The following is a 20,808-nucleotide window of genomic DNA, read 5'->3' on the forward strand; positions in this document are numbered from 1 at the left end:
AGATACTTTTCATATAATGTAGAATTTTTTTAAAACTTCAGGGATTTGCAAGCAAGGTTAAAAATCTTCAGAAAAGCAGCCTCTAAAAAGACCTAAAAGGATAAGTATCATACAGTTTGAGGAGATCCAGATGAGACTTTCTTTTTGAAATTGATCTTTTTCTGGATTCTGGTTCAGTGGAGCTGGGTCCTGCCAAGTCACAGAGACGCTGTGGGCTCCCGAGAATCTTTAAGAAAATGGTAAAAGAGTAACAGAAAAGTGAATATCACAAAAAAGCACAGGGTTTTTAAACTGTAAGATCAAATAAACATGTACTTTCCCTATTGAGTGATACAGTACAAGGAGAAACACAACTATTTGGAACTTCAAATCTTAGACTGATTGGGATTTTCTTCTTGACATATGGTATACATCGGGCTCCCAGCTCCTCAGCTCAGGGTTGGCTTAGACAAGGAAAATTCTCAGAGGGATTGTTTCAAAATCTTTTCTGGCACAGAACTAGAAAACCCTTGGATCTCTGTTCTTTAGTAAGATTGGCTCATAATAGAACCTTCCTGGACTCTTTTTGTCTTATTTTGGTATTAAGCCAGCTAGCTTCATAAACTGGGTGGAGAAGTTCACCCTGTTTCTTGTCGCTGAAAAAGTTCATGGAAGATTGGAATTACTTGTTCTTTGAATGCTTCTATAACTTGTTTCTAAAGCTACATGGGGCCAGAACTTTAATGGGAATACCTTAACTACTTCTTCCATTCCTCTAAAGATTATAGGAGTATTCAGGTCTTCAATTTCTTCTTGAACCAACTTTTATAAAGTTGCATTATTTCCCAGGGACTTATCCATTTTATCTGGTTTTCAACTTTACTGTTCTAAAGTTGCCTTAATAACCTCTTTTATTTATTTAATGTGTGTAACATCTAAAATTAGCTCTATTCATTCTTATTTCTATTTGTACCTGTTCCGAATTTTTTCATTGCTCTTGAGAATAGTCTTTCAATTTTCTTAATCTTTTCAGTCCTAACATTTTCTGTTTGTTTGTTTTTTTTGTCTGTGTTTTTTTTTTTTTTTTTTTTTTTTGAGATGGAGTCTCGCTTGGATGCACAGGCTGGATAGAGTGCAGTGGGGCGATCTCGGCTCACTGCCACCTCTGCTTCCCAGGTTCAAGCAATTCTCCTGCCTCAGCCTTCCAAGTAGCTGGGACTACAGGCATGTGCCACCATGCTCGGCTAATTTTTTGTATTTTTAGTAAAGACAGGGTTTCACCCTGTTACCCAAGATGGTCTCGATCTCCTAACCTCATGATCTGCCCGCCTTGATCTCCCAAAGTTCTGGGAATATAGGCATGAGCCACTGTGCCTGGCCACAATTCTGCATTTTAAACTCCCCTATTTTCCTTGTCACATTACTTTCTTCTTTTATCCTTATTTTTCCTCCTTTTTACCTTCTTTGAATTTATTCTATTCTTTTTTTCTAACTAAGCTGGAGAATTAGGATATTAAGATTTTCTTTTCTAATATAAGGAGTTAAAGCTATAAATATCTTTCCATTTACTGCTTTTGCTAGCTTCTCACAAGTTCTCATATATGTTAGGAATTGTTCACTTCTAAAACTCTTTTATGTATATATGGTAGAAGTCTATAGGAAATTTCAACTCGAGGCTAAATTAATTCAAGGAAAGATGGTTAACGCAGTGTGCCTGCAGCAGACGTCCCATCGTTATGTCCATTCATCTTCAAAGTGATTGATAACTCCAAGCAAAGCTAGGAAAAGGCCCATTACACAGAAGCAGCTGCATTTTAAGTGGCTCTCCTCTTTCCCTCTTTTCATATTTCTTTCTTACCACAGAAATTGAAAACTTCTGCTCTCTGGGAGGAACAGAAATGAAGCTTTCCCTTTTTGTTGACATCAAAAAAAGAGTGACAATGCTGGGCCTAAGTCAGGCAGGCTTTTTTTTTTCCTCTCTCTCTCTTCCACCCCCACCCTATAGGCCTGCAGCCTCCTGGCTGGACCCTATGAGCCTCAGGATGCTCCATCTCTTGCTGGAAGGGTAACTGCATTTCCAAAAGAGGGAATGGAAAACCTCACTGTCTCCTGGGATCCCGCCACAATTTAAAATCAGCTTCACCAGTAATAAACTAGATATTCACCGGTAATAAATTAGATTTTTTTTTTTTAGTGAAATCTCTGTCACCCAGACTGGAGTACAGCATCACAATCTCGGCTCACTGTAACATCTGCCTCCTGGGTTCAAGCGATTCTCCTGCCTCAGCCTCCCAATTAGCTGAGACTACAGGTGTGTGTCACCATGCCAGGCTAAATTTTTTGTATTTTTAATGGAGAGGACGTTTCACCATATCGGCCAGACTAATCTTGAACTCTTGATCTCAGGTGACTTGCCCATCTTGGTCTCCCAAGATAACCTATTTTAATTCCCATATCAATCTTGTGATTATTTCTCAATTGTTTCAGGATCTGGAGGGAAAGATGGACTGATTAGGCTTCCGAAGAACGCTCAACAAATACTAAAAGGAAAAGACGTTTTTAACCTCAGCTTCTTCAGGTGGAAACGAGAGATGTGGGATCAGTGGCTGGGATGCCAAGGACTGATAAAAGACTAGGGAACTTCTAAAGCTGAGCCACAGGAGAGAAAAGGAAGCAAGGCGTACTTTTTCACTACCGTTCATTTTGGAGGGTGGGGAATAAGAAACAAAAAAGAGACTGTGCTTTGAAAAACAAAATGTCCTATATGTCCTTGACCAATAGGCACAGAGTGCATATGGCAGAGTGACAACTACAATGAGAACAGGGAAATAACACACCAAGCGTTCAAACTCCGAAAGGCTAAACAAACATCCTGGGTACCCAGCGGTTTTCTTTGTGTGCATAAGCCCTGCACATTTTGGTATCTAGGTTACCAAATTTCCCAAATGATTGGTTTTGTCATATAAAGCGGAGGCACTGCTTTTCAGAACATCCTGGCCCCAATTAGTCTGCTGGGCTCTTTGGGGCAGCACCACCTGGACGTGCAACTTGGGTGCTACCATCACATTCTAGCCTCACCTCTGCAACATGACTTTGGAAAGCTAGAACATCTACAATGAACAGGAAGACATAACTAACTTCCTTTTGCAGCATGAAGGAAATTTAAAATATATTTAGGGACCTATGCATGCCATATGCAAAGTATGTACTTAGCATTCAGGTACTAAGTGGCTCTACTGTGGGCAGTGACAGCTCTAGCGCCTGTCATTTCTGAGGGGAAAAGAAAGGTTGCTGCTGCTTACAAAACAGCCTCTTTGTAGACATTTTGTCTTCAGGTCCACATGTCATTCAGTCGAAAGTTACTAAACACTTATTCTGATTCAAGCATTATAGAGTGAAATACTAGGGGAAAACATACATAAGCAATCTATACACAAAAATATAGCTGAGGAGGCAAGAAGCTCGTTCCCCATTCAATCGTGAAACATCAGTGTGATGGGATGTATAATCAATTGCTAAATGGCGGGATGGAATTTAAAGAAGAACCCGATCAGTGGTCTGAGGAAGCCTGACTGTGAAAGACAAGAATTTCGATAGCAAAGCAGCAGCCATAGTTAGAACATCGGGCTTCACCATCTTAGCCTTATGACTCACAAGGTGAAGGACTCTGGGCAAGTGATTTTCTTCCACCAGAGGCTCGGCTTTCCCACCTGGAAAATGGGCATAATATTATTTTCCTAAGAGAGTTTGGAAATAAGCTAATGTGAACAGGCAGATGTGTCTAGCCTGTTGAAATTAACTACTCAACTCTGAGAAGGGAGTGGCCCACGGGAATAAAGGACAGGGGACCCTGAAGAGAGGCGGGAAGGTGGGAGTTGAACAAAGCAGGTCATTTAGGTGGGATGAAGGTGCATCCTGGGAAGTGACAGAAAATGCAAATGATGGAAGAAGGCTCTGGAATCTGGGCACAGTAACTCAGCCTTGATGGGAGAGTCAATGAAGAGCCATTAGAGAGCCCTGGGCAATGGCAAAATTATTAACAGTGGTGATTTATGGACATAAGTCCAGTAAGACAAAAGGAATAAAGCAGGCAGGAGAGGGAGGCCAGCTAGAATTGAACCAGCTATTTTCAGTCTCCATGTGTTTTTTTCTCTTCCTTAGAATAGTAATAAGCGCACCAAATATTTGCTTAACACTTTATACTTACAAAGTACTTAGGCAAACTTGATTGCATTTTGAACTTGCAGCCTTTGGAATATTATAACAATGTACGGATGACAAAACTCTTAAGTTCAGAGTTAAATGATGTACCTCTCTCATGTAGCCAGTGAGCGGCAGAGAGAGGATTCAAACCCTGAGTCTCAAACTCAGGCTCCTGACATGGGCAGCTGAACCAACACCAAGAAAGGGGCTGCCGGGGGTCATCTGCACTGTGAGAGTCAAATCCTGTGCTAAGTATGATACAGGAAAAGACCATGGGATAAGAGTCACAGGGATTTGCACCTTTTCTTTTTCTTTGGGACTTTGGGGAAATCATTTGACCTCCTAAAGCCTAAGTTCCTTTGGGGGAGGGAATTTTCTTTGGCATCACACTTCTATGAGGAGGAACACCCAGTGGAGTAAAGTTCTAGGCCTCTCCTCTCCCTTCCTCTTTCTTCCAGGTGCAGAGGAGCCCCTGATCGACTGGTGAATTGAGGATAAGGAGCCGAGCCTGCCTTGCTAGCCCATTTCTCGCCCACCTTCCTGGGGATCTGCCAATCAGAGGAAGCCTACAGTTGCCCCTCCAGGATGCAAGTTGAACAGGGGTAGGGGAGGACCTTTGGGAAGGGCCACTGCGGTCTGAGTGGTAGAGAGTGGTTTGGTCTCACTGGCTTCCAAAGCTGTGTTGTACCCGACCACCTAGTGAAGGTCAGTTCTTATAGCTGGCCTTTTGATCTCCATTGCCTGAAGCTCTGGTGGGGAAAAGAAGTAACATTCCTAATCGGTAAAAATAAAGTTGATGGCCCGGCATGGCGGCTCATGCCTGTAATGCTAGCACTTTGCAGGGCTGAGGTGGGCAGATTGCTTGAGCTTAGGAGTTTGAGACTAGCCTGGGCAACATGTTTCTACAAAAAAAATATAAAAAGTAGCTAGGCGTGGTGGCATACACCTAGGTCCTAGCTTCTCTGGAGACTGAGGTTGGAGGATCACTAGAACCCAGGGTCCATGCTTCACTGAGTCATGATTGTGTCACTGCACTCCAGCCTGGGCAACATAGTGAGATCCTGTCTCAAAATAAATAAAGTTGATATACAAACTGACAAATTTATTACGAATAAGAAAGATAATATATATGAAGTGCCTGGCATATAGTAAGCAAGAAAATGAATGGTAATGATTATTGTGGGCTCATACCAGCCATTAAATCTAGTCCACTGTTTAATTTTTAGAAACAGTGGGTCAGAACTATCCAATACTCATTACAATAAAATCTCATAAAAACGCTAAGAAAGAATTCAAATTTAACTTCTTAGATACTGGCTGGCAGCAATGATTGCTTAAAATAAATAAATCATCAACAAGGGAATTTTGCTACTCTGTTTCTTTTGTCGGGGGCGGTAAGGTACCAAAAGGAAATGCAATCTGACCTTTATGCACAGGTTCACAAATACAGAAACACTGATGACTTTTCGTTTTGATTCTTTGAGAGAAGGCAGAGGAATCTCTGTTTGAAGAACCTTCAAAATAACCCTAATTCCGCCTCAGAACCATGAGGTAGCACACTGGGCTAGCTACTGCAATCTGGACAACCTTTATAATCTCACTGGGGTCATGACATTTGGGAGAAATGAGGCAAAAGAATGGGATAAAGGGATTCCTCTTAGCAATCAGGGACTGGTGAAGCTCTTTTTTTTGATAATGTGTAATCTGAGTATAAAATCATTTTGAAATCCAATGTTGGCAAAGGTGAATAAACACATATACCTGAACACACAGTACCTAAGGTAGCAGAATGAAATCTCAGCGTGGCCCTGGTCAGGTGCACAACTAACAGAGTCTTAACAAGCACGAGCTCAATTATCAAACGGTTTTGCATCAGTGAGCATCACTGACCCCTCCTACCCCGGCTCACAATACATGTACACACACACTGACTCAAGAGACAGCATTCGTTATTGGCGACCATGAGGCAGCAATGAAGTTCTGGCAAGTGATTAGCAAGCCTTTTCTGAGTGCTTCTCGTATGTGAGATGCTAGTCAGGCCCCTGGTAAACCGGGTGGCCATCTCCAGTGCCTCCTCACCTCTTTCATTATTTTGATGGCTTCCACCCGGTGCTGGGGTGGGGGGTAGAGCAGCACTCGGTGGTAGAGGGACTGGAGCACGGGCTTCATGGAATCCACAGACCCCACCAGCCGGACCAACTCAGCTGCGATGTAGTAGATAGTCCGAGCCACAGGCCCGCTCAGGGCCGGCGCGGTGCAGGAGCAGCCTGATCCCCGGCCATGGTCCGACACTCCCGGAGACGCAGAGTCCGATTCCAGGCTGGTGCTGGTGCTGCTGCTGTGAGCAGAGGTGATGGTTTTATCATGTATTGGATTCCCCAGGATCACGACGAGAGCAGGGCAGAGGCTTTTCCTGAGAAGACATGGGGAGAAAATAAGTTTCCCCACAAGCCAAATGATAAAATTTACTCTGTGAGTAAACAGACCCCACAGAAATGACACAGAAGAGGGGGGTTCTTTACTGCTTCTTCTTTTGGCTACATTTTGCCCGTTTTCTAAGTCTATCATTTCTGGGTATTACAACAATACTTTTCCTCATAAATAGAGCTAGCATGAACAAAATAAAAGAGAAGCATTAAGAGGCTGGGCATGGTAGCTCATGCCCCTAATCCCAGCACTTTAGGAGGCCAAGGCAGGCGGATCCCAAGGTAAGGAGTTAAGGAGTTTGAGACCAGTCTGGCCAACATAGTGAAACCCTGCCTCTACTAAAAATACAAAAAATTAGCCGGGCATGGTGGTAGGCACCTGTAACTCCAGCTAGTCGGGAACCTGAGGCAGGAGAATCACTTGAACCCGGGAGACGGAGGTTGCAGTGAGCTGAGATCGAGCCATTGCACTCCAGCCCAGGTGACAGGGCGAGACTCCAACTCAAAAAAAAAAAAAAAATTTAAACCATCATAAGTGAAGAAATGGTCTCAAAATGTGAAATGGCTGTTATAAAGTTTCATATTACTATAAATAACAAAATTATTTCTCATTTGCAAATTTAATTGCAAATTCCATACAGCTGTCATTTGACTGCCTTCCTGTCAATAAGTCCAGGGACCCAGAGAAACCAGCTGGCTGCCTTCGGGGCCTGCCACTTCTGGGAATCTCCGACTGTGATTAAGAGACTGGTATTTGGGTCGAGATGGAGCTCGGCCTAGGAGTAAAGCTCAATATCTCTTGCCCCCTGCATGAGTAATATGCTTTTTGAATGAGCTGAAAACACAGAAAAAGCTCCTGGTTCTGATCTCTCATGATCCTATGATATAAACCGAAGAGGCCCTGGAAGCATATTTTTGCCATAATCATATCGGGTTTTCCACAGATTTTGGCCTGATGAATGTCAACAAAGCAATTTCTCTGCTTTCTTTATTATTACTATTTCTTTATTTTTATAAATAAAGAAATTTTATTTTCTTCATTATTTTGAAACAGAGTCTTACTCTGTTACCCAGGCTGGAGTGCAGTGGCTTGATCTCGGCTTGTTGCAACCTCCACCTCCCAGCTTCAAGCAATTCTCGTGCCTCAGCCTTCAAAGAAGCTGGGATTACAGGAGCCCCCCTCCCCACTATCATGCATGGCTATTTTTGTATTTTTAGTAGAGACAAGGTTTCGTCATGCTCCCCAAGCTGGTCTCGAACTCCTGGCCTCAAGCAATTTATCTGCCACGGCCTCCCAAAGTGCTGAGATTTCAGGTGTGAGCAACCACACCTGGCCACAATTTCCCTGCTTTCTCTCTAAGAAATTTATGCATAGATGGAAGTACGACTGGTAGGTCAGGGACTTCATGGAGAGGGACCCAGAGACACAACCAGCAGCAGCTCTCGGGTCGGCGTCAGCGTGGGGGGATCAGGGGTGGGTGCTCACCAGATCAGGTCCGTGAAGCCCCTGTGCAGATGCATGGAGGAGGAGGAGCTGCTGAGCACAGACAGGATGCACTCCAGGTAGAGAAGTTGCAGCTGCTGACTGTCACTGCAGAGGAGCAGAGCCGAAACAGATCCAGACATAAGACAAGGCAAAATTAAAGAGGTGATGTGTGGAGACACACTCAGAACAATGGTAGGCGTTACCAAAGTGCTAGTTTTGGGGGGAAGATTAGCACTATGGGTTGAACTGTGTCTCTCCTAAAATTCACAGGTTGGAGTCCTAATCTCCAGCACCTCCGAATGTGACCTTATATGGAGATACGTCCTTACAGAGGTCATCAAGTTAGACTCAGTTCACTAGTGGGGATGCTAATCCCATGACTCTGTCCTTCCAGAAATGGAAGTTTGGACACAGACATTGAGGGCAGACAGTGTGAAGAGACACAGGGAAAGACAGTCATCCACAGGCCAAGGAGAGAGGCCTGAGGAGATGCTTCTCTCACAGCTCTCAGGAGGAACCAACCCCACTCACGCCTTCGTCTTGAACGTACAGCCTCCAGAGCTGTAATACAATCAACTAGTGTTTAAGGTACCCAGTTTATTGCACTTTATTATAGCAGGTTCAGCCAAATAATACAGTTGGGGTGATTTTTTTTTTTTTACTAATAAACTTTACTTTTTAGAGCAGTTGGAGATTTATAGAAAAACTGACCATGAAATAGAGTTACCATGTTGAGCCTATTATTAAATCTTACATTGGTATGGTACATTTGCCACAATTAATGAACAAATATTTATATATTAACTAATATCCATAGTTTATGCCAGAAATGCTAATTTTTAATAGGTTTAATTATCTAAACCTTTCAAGAGACTGTTTACCACATTATCTTTTAATTGTGAACACTTTATGACCTTGCATTAGACTTTTCTTCTTTATTAAAGAAACATGATTTTTCAAAGGGCAGATTATTTTGTGTCCAAGTTATTATTATGGAGTTCCTCATAAAAGAACAGACACAGATTAAGAGAACAGACAACCTTATGGGAAACACCTTCTTAATATCCAGATTAACTTCTCTGCCCAGCCTACCAGAAAGTATTAAAATCCAGGTAGTTGACAAGAGTGACAGATAGGGCTAAGGAAGAATTTAATTATCAGGGACATGTTTATTGCAAATACAGTAAATCCGTTTTTAGAGAGTTCACTTACCGATGTGGAATGGGAATACTCAGAAAAAGGAAAAACTTGCTTATAAAAATAGTTTTTGTGTCTCTTTCTCCTAATTTAAAATAAATTAATGACCAAAGGAAGTCTAGTATCTTTAACAGTTCAAGTAACTCCCAGGAGAAGGGGGTGGAAGGAACAGCAAGGCTCATGACAGGCCAACTAGAAACTTGGAGAGACCGGAGGGCAGCAAAGAAAAGCGAACGGTTGTCAGTGCCAAGGCCAGAGATGACAGCCATACAGTTGCCAAACTGAGACTGTAAGACAGGGGATAGGCAGAGGGGCAGACTCTTCATTTATGTGCCATTAAATACCCTGACACTGATATTATGCTCTAAAAACCTTTGTCAAAATTCTTCCATGGCCTGCGCACTAAAAATACTATTTTTATTTTCTTTTGAGGTATATAGAACTAAACAAAAACAAAGACAAGGGACAGAGATAGTTTGTAGCCCTTTATAGAAAAAGGTTCCTAACCCACATTCTAAATCTTCCTTGTCCAAAAAGAGCTGTATAATAATTAAATAAAGTTATTATGCTGTAGAAGGGAATGCCATTTCTATTTGGATAGACTCTGTCTACCACACCCTCTGAGTGGAAGAAGAGGGTAGAAGAAGAGACAGGGAAAGCCTGAGTCTCCACAAAAATTATCACTATTTGCCAAGAGAAAGGTGATGGATGGAGGAAGAGTAAGAAATGACGAGCCATTCTTGGGCTAGGTAAGGACCTCACATCTCTAGGCTTCTCGTCCTACAAGCTTCCCTATGCTTTTGATCAAGATATAGCTCTTGACATGAAACAGCAGGTTTCTTCGCTCTTACGGGGCTGGACAGACATATAAGCAAGTAGACAAAGCACTGGTGGGAAGGGCTGTGAATACCTTAACACAAGGCTCTACGGGACCGCATAGCAGGAGCACCTTCTTAGAAAGCATTTCCACAGGAAATGAAATTTCAGTAGGAGACTGTAGCATGGAGAAGCAGAGAAAGAGGTGTGACAAAATGTGGGGGTGGAGGAGGAAGGGATTTGGGCTGGGAGGTTTGTGGCTAAAGCACAGAGGGAGGGCCTGAGAGGTGGACAGAGGCTCAATCAGGCAGGGTTCTGCAGGCCACGCTAAGACGTCTGGACTTTATTTGCAGGTAAAAGACTGACATGAGCTGATCTGTGTTTCGGAATGCTCAGTGTTTGCTTAATGAGAAATTGAGTGGAGAGGACAATCAGAGGGCCGTGGTATCAACTATAAGCCATATCTGAAAAATCCCTTCTGGAAGGATTGCCTTCACTGTAGTCTCGGCTAACCATTCTGACCAATCACTTGACCCATTATTAAGAAGAAAAATTATGAAATGCTCCAATTCAAACATTTCTCTTTTTCTTTCAAACTGTCAGTCTAGCATCATAAAACTAAAGCAACTATAGACAGTAAACACTGTCAATTTCTGAAATCATTGGAAAATAAGTCCACAGAAAAGCTATGAGTCATCGAGCTATTGGCAAAGTGTGCCACAGTGAATATCGCAACCCCCGGGGAATCAGACTCGCTGACAGGGAACGCATTGCCAAGGTAACTGGCCTGAGAGTCTCCTTGGAGACTGAACGCAGCAGCTTTTCCGTGGGTTGCGGCAGTCGGGAAAACAGGTGATCGTGGCCTTGCATGAGTCATATCATTAAAGGAGCTGTTTAAAACGTAAGCACCTTCCACTATATGCACACACACACACACACACACACACACACACACACACATGCACATTGTATATGCCTGTAATAGCTGTCCCTACATGAACATATAAGTAGAATGCGTAAGGCAAAAGATAGCCTAGAAACTGGCCATCTCCTTCAGAACACCCAAGGGAAAAACCTGTCTATTTAGGAGGGCTGTAAGTCACTTTTCGTGGCTGGCAGGCTCTGTCTCTTCTGGTCTCATTCTCTGCTCATCGCTGGACATTCTCCCAGGTACACGATCTGCAGAGAACAATGCTCAGGCATGGGCCCATGGGCCGTGAAGGCAAAGCAGCCACCCTTCCTGGTAAGGCTACTGGGAGGGCAACCTAGCACGTTTTCTATCTCTGGAGTTCTTAGCCTTTTGTTTTGTTTTGAACCATATTGACTTTGCCTCCCTTAGAAAGAGATTTGAATTTAGATAAAGAAAGGAGAGAAGAAATTAAGTAATTGTGTAAGGAGTGAAATGGAATTCAGACAGACAGTAGAAATGCTTCGGTGGGTGTAGATTTCACTCTAACATTCTGTTCCAGGAGGAGAGGGAAGCACTGAAAGAGTGGTGGGAAACAGGCAGAGAATAAGTAAGTATCTTTCTAAGCCCAATTATTCTTCCAGAAATTCTTGGATTTAAAAAAGCATCATGTAACTTAACTTGCCTAATATAGGACTCTATTAATACCACATCTTCAAGGCATGCGAGGGAGTGTTCTGAGTACCTGAATACATTTTCTGAATCCTCCCAAGAGATCAAGCATATCATGAACACACACCCCTACAGAGCTAAAGCCCCATCAGGCATTGATTTTGGAAATGGCTGTTGAGGGTAAATACCGATCCTGGTGTGATTTCAGAGGAAGAACCTATTCAGAGGGTAGAAGAGACATCAGTCTAGCTAATAGAAATAAAGGAATTATAGCGGCAAAATCAGAAGAAATGGCACATACGTGAAAACTTAGCAAGGAGAATGAACAGAAGCTGGTCTCTGGTGAGAGCAGCCGGGGCATGGGATTATTTTACCAGGTGAACATGAAGGCCTTCCCTTACAGCTACCTTAAGCATCCTGTGCCCCCAGCATCTTTAGCAAAAGGCCCCCATCTTAGGGTAATGGAGTCATGATGGCAAATACCAAAATCAAACAAATCAATCAATTTATAGAGGCAGAACTATGACCAGGGGAATTGTATCGGAAAATCAAGCAAGACTATGAGGATCCTATAAAACCATTAAGCTCCAAAATAACATGCCTAAAGCCATCTTTGATCCAATGTACAATGAGAAATCCTAGAAAAATGTGCATGTGAATAATTTTCTCCATTTGAAACCTGTTCTCAAACTCCTGACCCTCAAGTAATCTGCCCACCTGGGTCCCAAAATGCTGGGATTGCAGGCATGAGTCACTGTGAGACCAGCCTAGCCAACATGGTGAAACCCTGTCTCTACCAAAAATGTAAAAAATTCGCTGGGTGTGGTGGTGTGTGCCTGTAGTCCCAGCTACTCAGGAGGCACAGGCAGGAGAATTGCTTGAACTCGGGAGGCAGAGGTTGCAGTGAGCTGTGATCGCGCCACTGCACTCCAGCCTGGGCGAGAGTGAGGCTCTGTCTCAGACCCTCCTCCGCCAAAAAACAAAACAAAACAAAACAAAACAAAACAAAACCCCACAAAAACAAAAAACTTATTCTCAAGTCATATGATTAAGAAACGCTGTGTTTTTCAGTAACTGAAATCTACAACCTCTGGTTTCTAATACGTGCTGTGCGTGTGTGCATTTGCAATGTTTGTACAATGCATTTTCCTAACAATCTACAGTCAAATTTCTGATGTACACAGCCTAGTGTTCCTAACTGCATGATGACTAGAAATAGCAGCAACTCTTCTAAAAGCAAACAAACCAGTTTAGAGCAAATGTATGTCAAATATTTACTACATGCTAGACACTGCACAATTAAAAATAATTCCACTTACAGCAATATTTCCTAGATTTAAAAACAAAATACTTGTAATAATTACATTATAGGCATAACCTTAAACTCTCTCAGGGAAACCAGGTCATACGGTTGCTCTACAGATGAAGGGGATTTCTGGAGCTGATGGAGGTTCCTGGGTGGCTGGAGCCATTCAAGTTTAAAGAATGATGAACTTGAACCCCATAACACCAGGCACTCACTGTACCTAGTCTAAGACTCTTTCTGACTTACCTTTTAAGTCTATCCTAGATGGGCCTATAGACTCATTCTGCCTTATCCTGCTGGCTAGGGTTTTATTTATTTATTTTGAGATGGAGTTTTGCTCTTGTTGTCTAGGCTGGAGTGCAATGGCGTAATCTCAGCTCATTGCAACCTCCCAGGTTCAAGTGATTCTCCTGTCTCAGCCTCCCTAGTAACTGGGATTACAGGTGCCCACCACCAGGCCCAGCTAATTTTTTGTAATTTTAGTAGAGACAGGATTTCACCATGTTGGCCAGGCTGGTCTCAAACTCCTGACCTCTAGCTAGGTTTTAATTACTAACTGGCATAAGTACCATGAGCCTCTCCCACATTTCTAGCACTTAGAACACTATTCAGGGGAAAAAAAAGTTTAGCTAATTAGTTTTCCCTTGCTTGTGAAGTAACAAAAATACAGTCTTCATATTCTTTATAGTTCTGGTGGTCTTTGTTCTATTCCCTGCCAATGCTAAGACCTGGGGGGTGGGGCAGGGGCTGAGGGAAGCATCTCTGACAGCTGGCAGTACCTGGCTGCCACCAGTTAGGTTGTGGTATCCTCTGGAACACAAACAGGTTCCCAGGTATTAACATCAGATGAGGACTCACCATGACTGCGCTAAACAGGATGAAGCCAATCAACGACCATGCCTCAGCAGAGGTCTTCTTTTTCAAAAGGGCTCGGTATGACCATGAAAATGAACAAATGTGCCTCTCCCTTAAGTGACTCCCGTTTCTTCTTCTCTGACAACTCTAGCTCCCATCTGTTCATCCCGTCTGCTAGAAAAAATTAAGATGCCCAATGCTAGAATTGCCCCTACTTTCTGACAGCACCCACTTTGAACAGAACGCTCAATTTCTAACCCACTCGAAATCACCTAACTCATGCTAAAATCCTAGAACAACCCCTCCGAACACCCTTTTACTGACTGTCCTGTAGTTCCCCATGGTAGACACGCTCCCTCACATAAGAAGTTAATAAAATGAATCTTGTTAATTTCAGGCGTTCCTGGAGCTCTTTGGCTGATGTGCATTGGCAGTCTTTTAAGTGAGTTTTCTCATTCAATCTTCTAAAAACACGAATGTGTTTTACATTACTGATATCATATTCCATACAATATTATAGTAATTATAATAGTCTATTATTTTATAGGGTACACAAGCTTAGGGTTGTTCAGATCTTTGTCCAAAGTCACACGCCAGTAGGGACAGAGCATGGGTTTTAACCCAGGTAATCCAACCAGGATAATGTAGTTGAGCCAATAGTGATTAAATACCACTGGTGATTGGGTCTTAGGAGAAAGCGTGCCAATAGAAACATATTCCAGCTCTGCTATACCAGCTGCCTGTATTATGATGGAAGGGAACTGGATAGGGCCAGGGAGGAATTAGCACTAGAAGAGATCAGACCTCTGCTCACTGATGGGTAGAGTGAACACATGACCTATCCAAACCAGAACACCTTTGAGAGTGAAGGAGGGTAATTATAATTATTGCACAAAAGGCATCATCTGGGACTGTCCCAAGCAAACGGGTGGCATGGGGCCTTACAGATGGGGCTGCTGCACTTGGTGCTAGAGCCCTCAGTTATGATGCTAATCTGAGTGCCAGCTCCATTGTTCCAACACTCCATGGTGTGGTCAGGAAAGACTGGGACCTAAGCAGGGTCCAGCAGCACTATTTATATCCATCTGCTGTAAGACTTAGCACTCCTGAGCTGGGGAAGCCCAAACCTGCTGCCTGCCTAGTCTGCCAGGGTCCAGGGAAGTGAGAAATTTGAGGGTGGGGGTAGGGGAAAAGTTAAGTGCTATTTCTTTCGGGTTTATACTATCCATATATTAAATAGGCCTTTTCATTTTTAAAAATAAATTTTATGGTGCATATTTAAGGTTTACAACATGATGTAATAGGATTTATATATATAGTAAAATGGTTACTATAGTGAAACAAATTAACATATCCATCATCTCACAGAGTTACTCACTCCCTCCCACTATCCATCCACATCCCAGTGGATTTAGCAAAAATCCTGAATACAATACACTATTAATAACCATATTCTCCATGTTGTATATTTGAATCTTCAGACGTATTCAACCCACACGTTTGCTACTTTGAATCCTTTGCCTTATATCTCCCTATTTGGTCTCCCCCACCCCAACCCTGGTACCACGATTTTATTCCCTATTTGACCTTGAAGTGCCTCAACAAAGAGAGCTTACTTTGGTCAAAATATAGAAATGACTTACAGGAACAACAGAATTGATGAAGAAACCATTTGGTAACAACTTTTAAGAGTAATTCTAAGCTTAGCTTAAAAATAATCCTAAATTTCTGAGAAACCAAAAGCAAAACCAACAACACAATGAGTTTCTGCAATGCTTCCAGCAAACTGAGAGACCTCATTCTTGCCTACAACTAGTTTATTTCTCCCAACTTGTTACTGCATTTAAAATTCAATGAGTTTTCTGCATTATCAGATATCCTAGTTACTAATGAATGATAATTTAATGTCTTTCATAATTCAAAGGGTACTTCTGAATTGTACTGTGTTGCAGAATTTTGCAATTCATGACATACACAGCTGGTAGAGACTTTTCATCCCATGTTGAAAGTCTGGCGTTTTATGATTTGGCTTTACTACAGGTGCATGGGTTGTCTTGTTAACTGACTGCATGCAAAGTTGGAGCAGCAGACATCACCTAAATGAACTCATACATTGATTAAGCCGATATGCAAAACAAGTTAAAGAGTAACATGGTCTTCTTAAAGGCAGGTGTGTGAGCTCACAGGCTCTGGAATGGTAGAAGAAATAGAGAAAGATTATACAGTCCAATGCTGTCATTTGATAGAGGAAGAAAGGGCAGCAGAGTTTGATGAGAAGAGTCATGTACTAGGACACAGCTGAGATCTGAATGAGATAGGAATGGCTCTCGCACCAGCTAGCACTCAGCCCAAGATTCCTCCCACTGGCCTCCATGCTCCAGGAAGCAACTGTTCTCTGTAAGGTATTGTTTCCCCATAGTCACATCAGAAAATGACATACTCTAGAAATGGTATGTGGTAATTTAAATTGCCCTACATCTCAGAATATATTCTTTAGGGGTAAAATACCAGTGTTGAAGGCGGTGGGGTGGAGAGGGCTCCCATAATCTTATAATCTGTCATTTGAAGTCACGCTGTAGACAAAGGTTATTTCAGAAGTAGGTGACTGGTAAGGAAAAGTGGCAATGGTCAGGGACTTACTTGATGGCGGCTTGCAGCTTCTCACACAGGATGGTGAGTACAGAGACAACATCATCACAGAGGGACTCCACCGTGGACCCTTCAAAACAGAGGAGGTTACAGGCATGAGACATTGACAGGAGGCACGACAAGCTCCCTGAACTGTCCTTCGCATCTCCCGCTTTAGATGGCTTTCCAGACTGAGAAGATGATTTTCAGATGCGGAGAAGCCCTGAGGCCACCAAAGCGATGATCACGGAAAAGATAGGAATTAAGTCTAATTATTCTTTCTAAAGCAAAACACTCAAAAGATAGTCCAGAAAGAAAAATCACAGACTGTTTATTATCGATAAAAATTAACTCGCACTTAACAAAGGGAAATTGGTAATTTCAAAAAACATCACAATGGACAGCAACTTTCTTAATATTTAGGCCAGTGGACTAATGCATGTATTCCTTATTCTGATCCTTGAATTTCTGGGTCTTCTGAGCTGATTAGAGTTGTATCCCAGAGAGATAAAATAAGGCAGCATGGGGAAAGATGGGCTTTGGAATTAAGAAATCAGAAAAAACAGGGGCAAAATAATTTAGCCACCATCTTTACCTACTTTATTTGTTCAGCATCTGCAGGCCATATGGTCTTTGTTGATACTGAAGCAGTATAAAAACAAAATTTCCCTCCAAATGTGGTCTAGTTTCCAGAAACTAGAACCAAAACTCCCACAGAAGGATAGTGGGAAAAAGGCTGAAATTTGGAATCTGTTCAACTACACGTCAACAACTTGCTGATTGTGTGAGCTTGAGTAAACTTCAGGATTTTTTTCTGGCAGAAATAGGATAAATAATACCAATTTCACAGCATTGTCAGGCTTCATAAATAGCAAGTGGGAACATTTGTTTTCTAAAACAAAAACCTGTAAAGATCTACACAAATGTGGCTCTAAGATCTGATAAATATATACATGAATGAATGATGGTGACATCAAGAAAGATGGGGAAAAAATGGCAAGTGTGTAAGAGAGAAAGTAGAGTTAGAGGAGGGCAGAGAAAGAAAACTACATGGCTGGTCCTCAGAATTAAGATTTTGAATGCAGGAAAAAAAAAGAAAGAGAAAAGAAAAATGATAAGCTACAGTGATAAAACATAGTTTAAGGTTAATAAAACCCAAACAGGTAATCCTTAAGCTCAATTTTAGATAAATGTCAAATGAGTACCTCTGTCAATTTTTTCCTACTGTATTTTTTAGAGATGTATCCTTGACCAAGGAGATGCAGAACCCCTTTTTAGTTTATAAAATCATCCTACATTAAAGTGAAGGCTTTATGAGAACACCATAGCCAAAAACAGACCAAAGGAAGATGGAACAGCTTAGTGAATGTCACTGAGAGCATCCAACTGAAAAGGGCCCTTCCTGTCCACGGCCCAAGGATATAGCGTCATGGGACTAAAACAATACAATCTAGTGATGCTTTAGAACATGACTTAAGGCATGCCTCTTTCTCGTTTCTTTCAAACACACTTCGAACTAGCTGCTTAGCTGTTTCTCTCCTTTTTATTCTCTCCCTTTTTCTCCTCCCCCTCACCACTATCTCCTTCTCATTATTATTAACTGGCAAATATAACAGAAAAGCAGATTTGTCCAATATTTTAAAAATTACTGAATAAAGTCTGGAATAAAATCTATATTTCAGTTTTTAATCAGATGATACTATTTTTGCATATTTCTTTCAGAAAACAATATCATCAAACCTGTCTTTAAAAATTAAATTGCTGGTTAATTGTATGTGGACTTCTGCATTTTTTTCGTTTCCTGGGGTCAGACTGAAAGAAAGTTCCTTAACTTGATTTTAGCTGATCTTTAAATGGGGCTGTCTGCAAGAGGCCCTGTGAGATGACTCATCATTCTTGTCAAAAAATTGATGTTTGACAAACATAAATCTGGTGCAGTAACACTGTATGCCAATCAGGTTTCTACAATCTTCTAGCCAGTTATTCTCATTTTAGCAGTTAAACCTGACTTCATGGAGAGGGAAGTAACTACAACGCCAGCCTCCAAATGAGAGGTATGTGAAGAGTTAATTTCCCTCACATAGTTGGATCAGGAACAGGTGTGGTTGGCCTAAGTAAATGTAGGAACAGAAGGAAGATAGCAGCTGATTAAATAATGCCACCTAAGGCAGAGCTAAGCACAACCACCGAGAATGGTAAAACCACCTGAGAACTCCTTCCCGTCTTTGTACTCCTCACTCCAAGCACACAGTAGGCATTCTCACACCCGCTTTAAAAACTGAACTAGTACAAATCAAATGCAATACCTTGATTCCTGAATTCCTGTGGAACATCTGGATTTTCAATTATCTAGGAAGGGAGATACACACACTATTAGGAGATTCAGGCAAGAAAAATCCTGACTCTTCAACAATGGGAAAATTCTAGAAAACAAAATGGCTTCCTCAGGGCCCTGGGCTCAGCTACCTTGCCTGAGCACACCCTCCAGCCACCAACTCTTGAGAGTGTTTCATTATTCATAGTGTTTATGGGAAAGATTATGCTCTCTGGAACTGAGCTTATCAGTTCCCAAAATAATTCATTCGAGAGTGTCCGTGCAAACGTGAACACTTGCTGGAAGTTTAAACCCTGTGGTGCACTTAAACTTCTAGGATTCCAGGATGCTGTGCTATGACTTGGGGCAATGCCTGGCTAAAGATGTGAGTTAATTTTGCACAGAGAACAACTTATTCCAAGGCTATAGCTGACACTGTGCATGGTCCCGGATAAATACAGACTCTTGACCGTAAGAATTAGGTTCCTGGACTTCAAGATACAGGTCCAAAGATAACCACTGGTCAGAAGCTCCATCTTCCTATCTGATGGGGAGCATATTAACTGCACCTAGCCAGCTGCTCTGGGCTGGGTACATCTAGAACCACGAGGACAAAGACACAACTGTGAGGGAAGGGAAATTGGAAGGAAAAAGACATTTACAAATAATCGGACCTACTTCCCATTGCAGGGATAACTCAGCGACTACTGAGCTGAGACTAGGAAGGTGGAGCTTTATTCTTCTTACCTCTTTGCACCAGGAGATAATAAGGAGGTATTTTCATGCCAATTAATTACCAGACATGTTACTCATCCCATGGTGATTTAACTTTTAAACTTGTTACGGGCACATATATCTACTATTCTCTATTCATTAATTTGCAAGTCAGCTGTTTCCACAGCAACTTTTGTGAAATGTCGTCAGTATCTACAGCTCAGATTGGCTAAAGTCAAGTTGAGAACAACACTTTTTGGAGGAAACGCATCTGAGTCATATTTAAGGGTAGGAGAATCCCTCCAACCTTCAGCCCCAAATATTTACATGTAGCAACTTTACTTTTTGAAATTTGTAACTTACAACTTAAAAATAGCTTAGGTTACCTAAAATAATTCAATCATAAAGCTGGATAATATGTAGGATTTGTGATGATACAAAATCAAAATTATCATCTGTCCTGGGTGTGCAGCTGGGGATAAACATTAGGCTGAAGATATACATCGTGCTAATGATTTTGGCATTCGACATTATTTATTCTCTTTCCACTGCATTTCACCTTCCTAATTTTGAGGTGGCCCATGATGTCCTTCCAGTTGATAACTGAAATGAGTGACTGAGGCAAGTATCTGAATCAGTCGAGGTTTAAGCTAGCTTTAGGGCATGCCCAGGAAAAATGTGAGCCGCAGACACACCTATGGCTGTCTGCACCTGTGCCTGTTTTTCTGAAAAGGTTTTCAGGAGATTTCTATATTTCCTTAAAGGAGGGAGAAAGGCATGTAGGAAGAAGGGCAGGTAGGCACTAACATGCTTGTGAGATTTTACTTAGTGCCCAGCAAATCTAAATTTTACATAAAATGAATGTTTGAAGAAAAAAAATGGGAGTAAAGGAAGAATCAATTATGCAGATATCTCTGGGTAGATAGAGGAATGATGGATCTTGTCTTTATTCTGCACCTGGGAAGACAGGCTTGTAATCAACATTAGCAGTGTGGAATCAAACAGACTTCAGTTTTAGGAGCCAGATTTAGATTACGGACCTAAACTAACAATAGGCATGTCCTTGTTTATGGGAGGCCAGCAAATATTGTACCTATGAGTGATCTGTGGGGGCAGTCATCTGGATATGCCTGAGGCCTCTTACCCTTCTGCGGCGGTCTTGCTACTGCATAACGCTAGTGGTAGCAATTCATTTGGAAGAGGGTGTTGCATGACTCAGCCTCCAGGCTTAACCTTCCCTTGGTATAAGGAATGTGGGGGTCCTGAGATTTTAAAAATTTTCTTTTACACAGTGATAGGCCGTGC

At 42.0% G+C, this 20,808-nt stretch overlaps 1 protein-coding gene across 2 annotated transcripts in view; it reads right to left on the reverse strand.

Moving 5' to 3' along the window:
* ARFGEF3 (ARFGEF family member 3) overlaps positions 1-20,808 on the reverse strand; it is a 174,178-nt gene that overhangs the window by 74,505 nt on the left and 78,865 nt on the right. For both annotated transcript variants that reach the window (XM_003926873.4, XM_010337561.3), the window contains 5 exons: positions 18,782-18,824; positions 16,488-16,566; positions 8,095-8,199; positions 6,262-6,595; positions 114-226 (listed from right to left, as the gene is read on the reverse strand). In XM_003926873.4, coding sequence (XP_003926922.4) covers positions 114-226; positions 6,262-6,595; positions 8,095-8,199; positions 16,488-16,566; positions 18,782-18,824 — 674 coding nt within the window. The remainder of the gene's footprint in view (positions 1-113; positions 227-6,261; positions 6,596-8,094; positions 8,200-16,487; positions 16,567-18,781; positions 18,825-20,808) is intronic.

The sequence above is a fragment of the Saimiri boliviensis genome, chromosome 4, assembly GCF_048565385.1.
Source record: "Saimiri boliviensis isolate mSaiBol1 chromosome 4, mSaiBol1.pri, whole genome shotgun sequence".
Lineage (NCBI taxonomy): Eukaryota > Metazoa > Chordata > Mammalia > Primates > Cebidae > Saimiri > Saimiri boliviensis.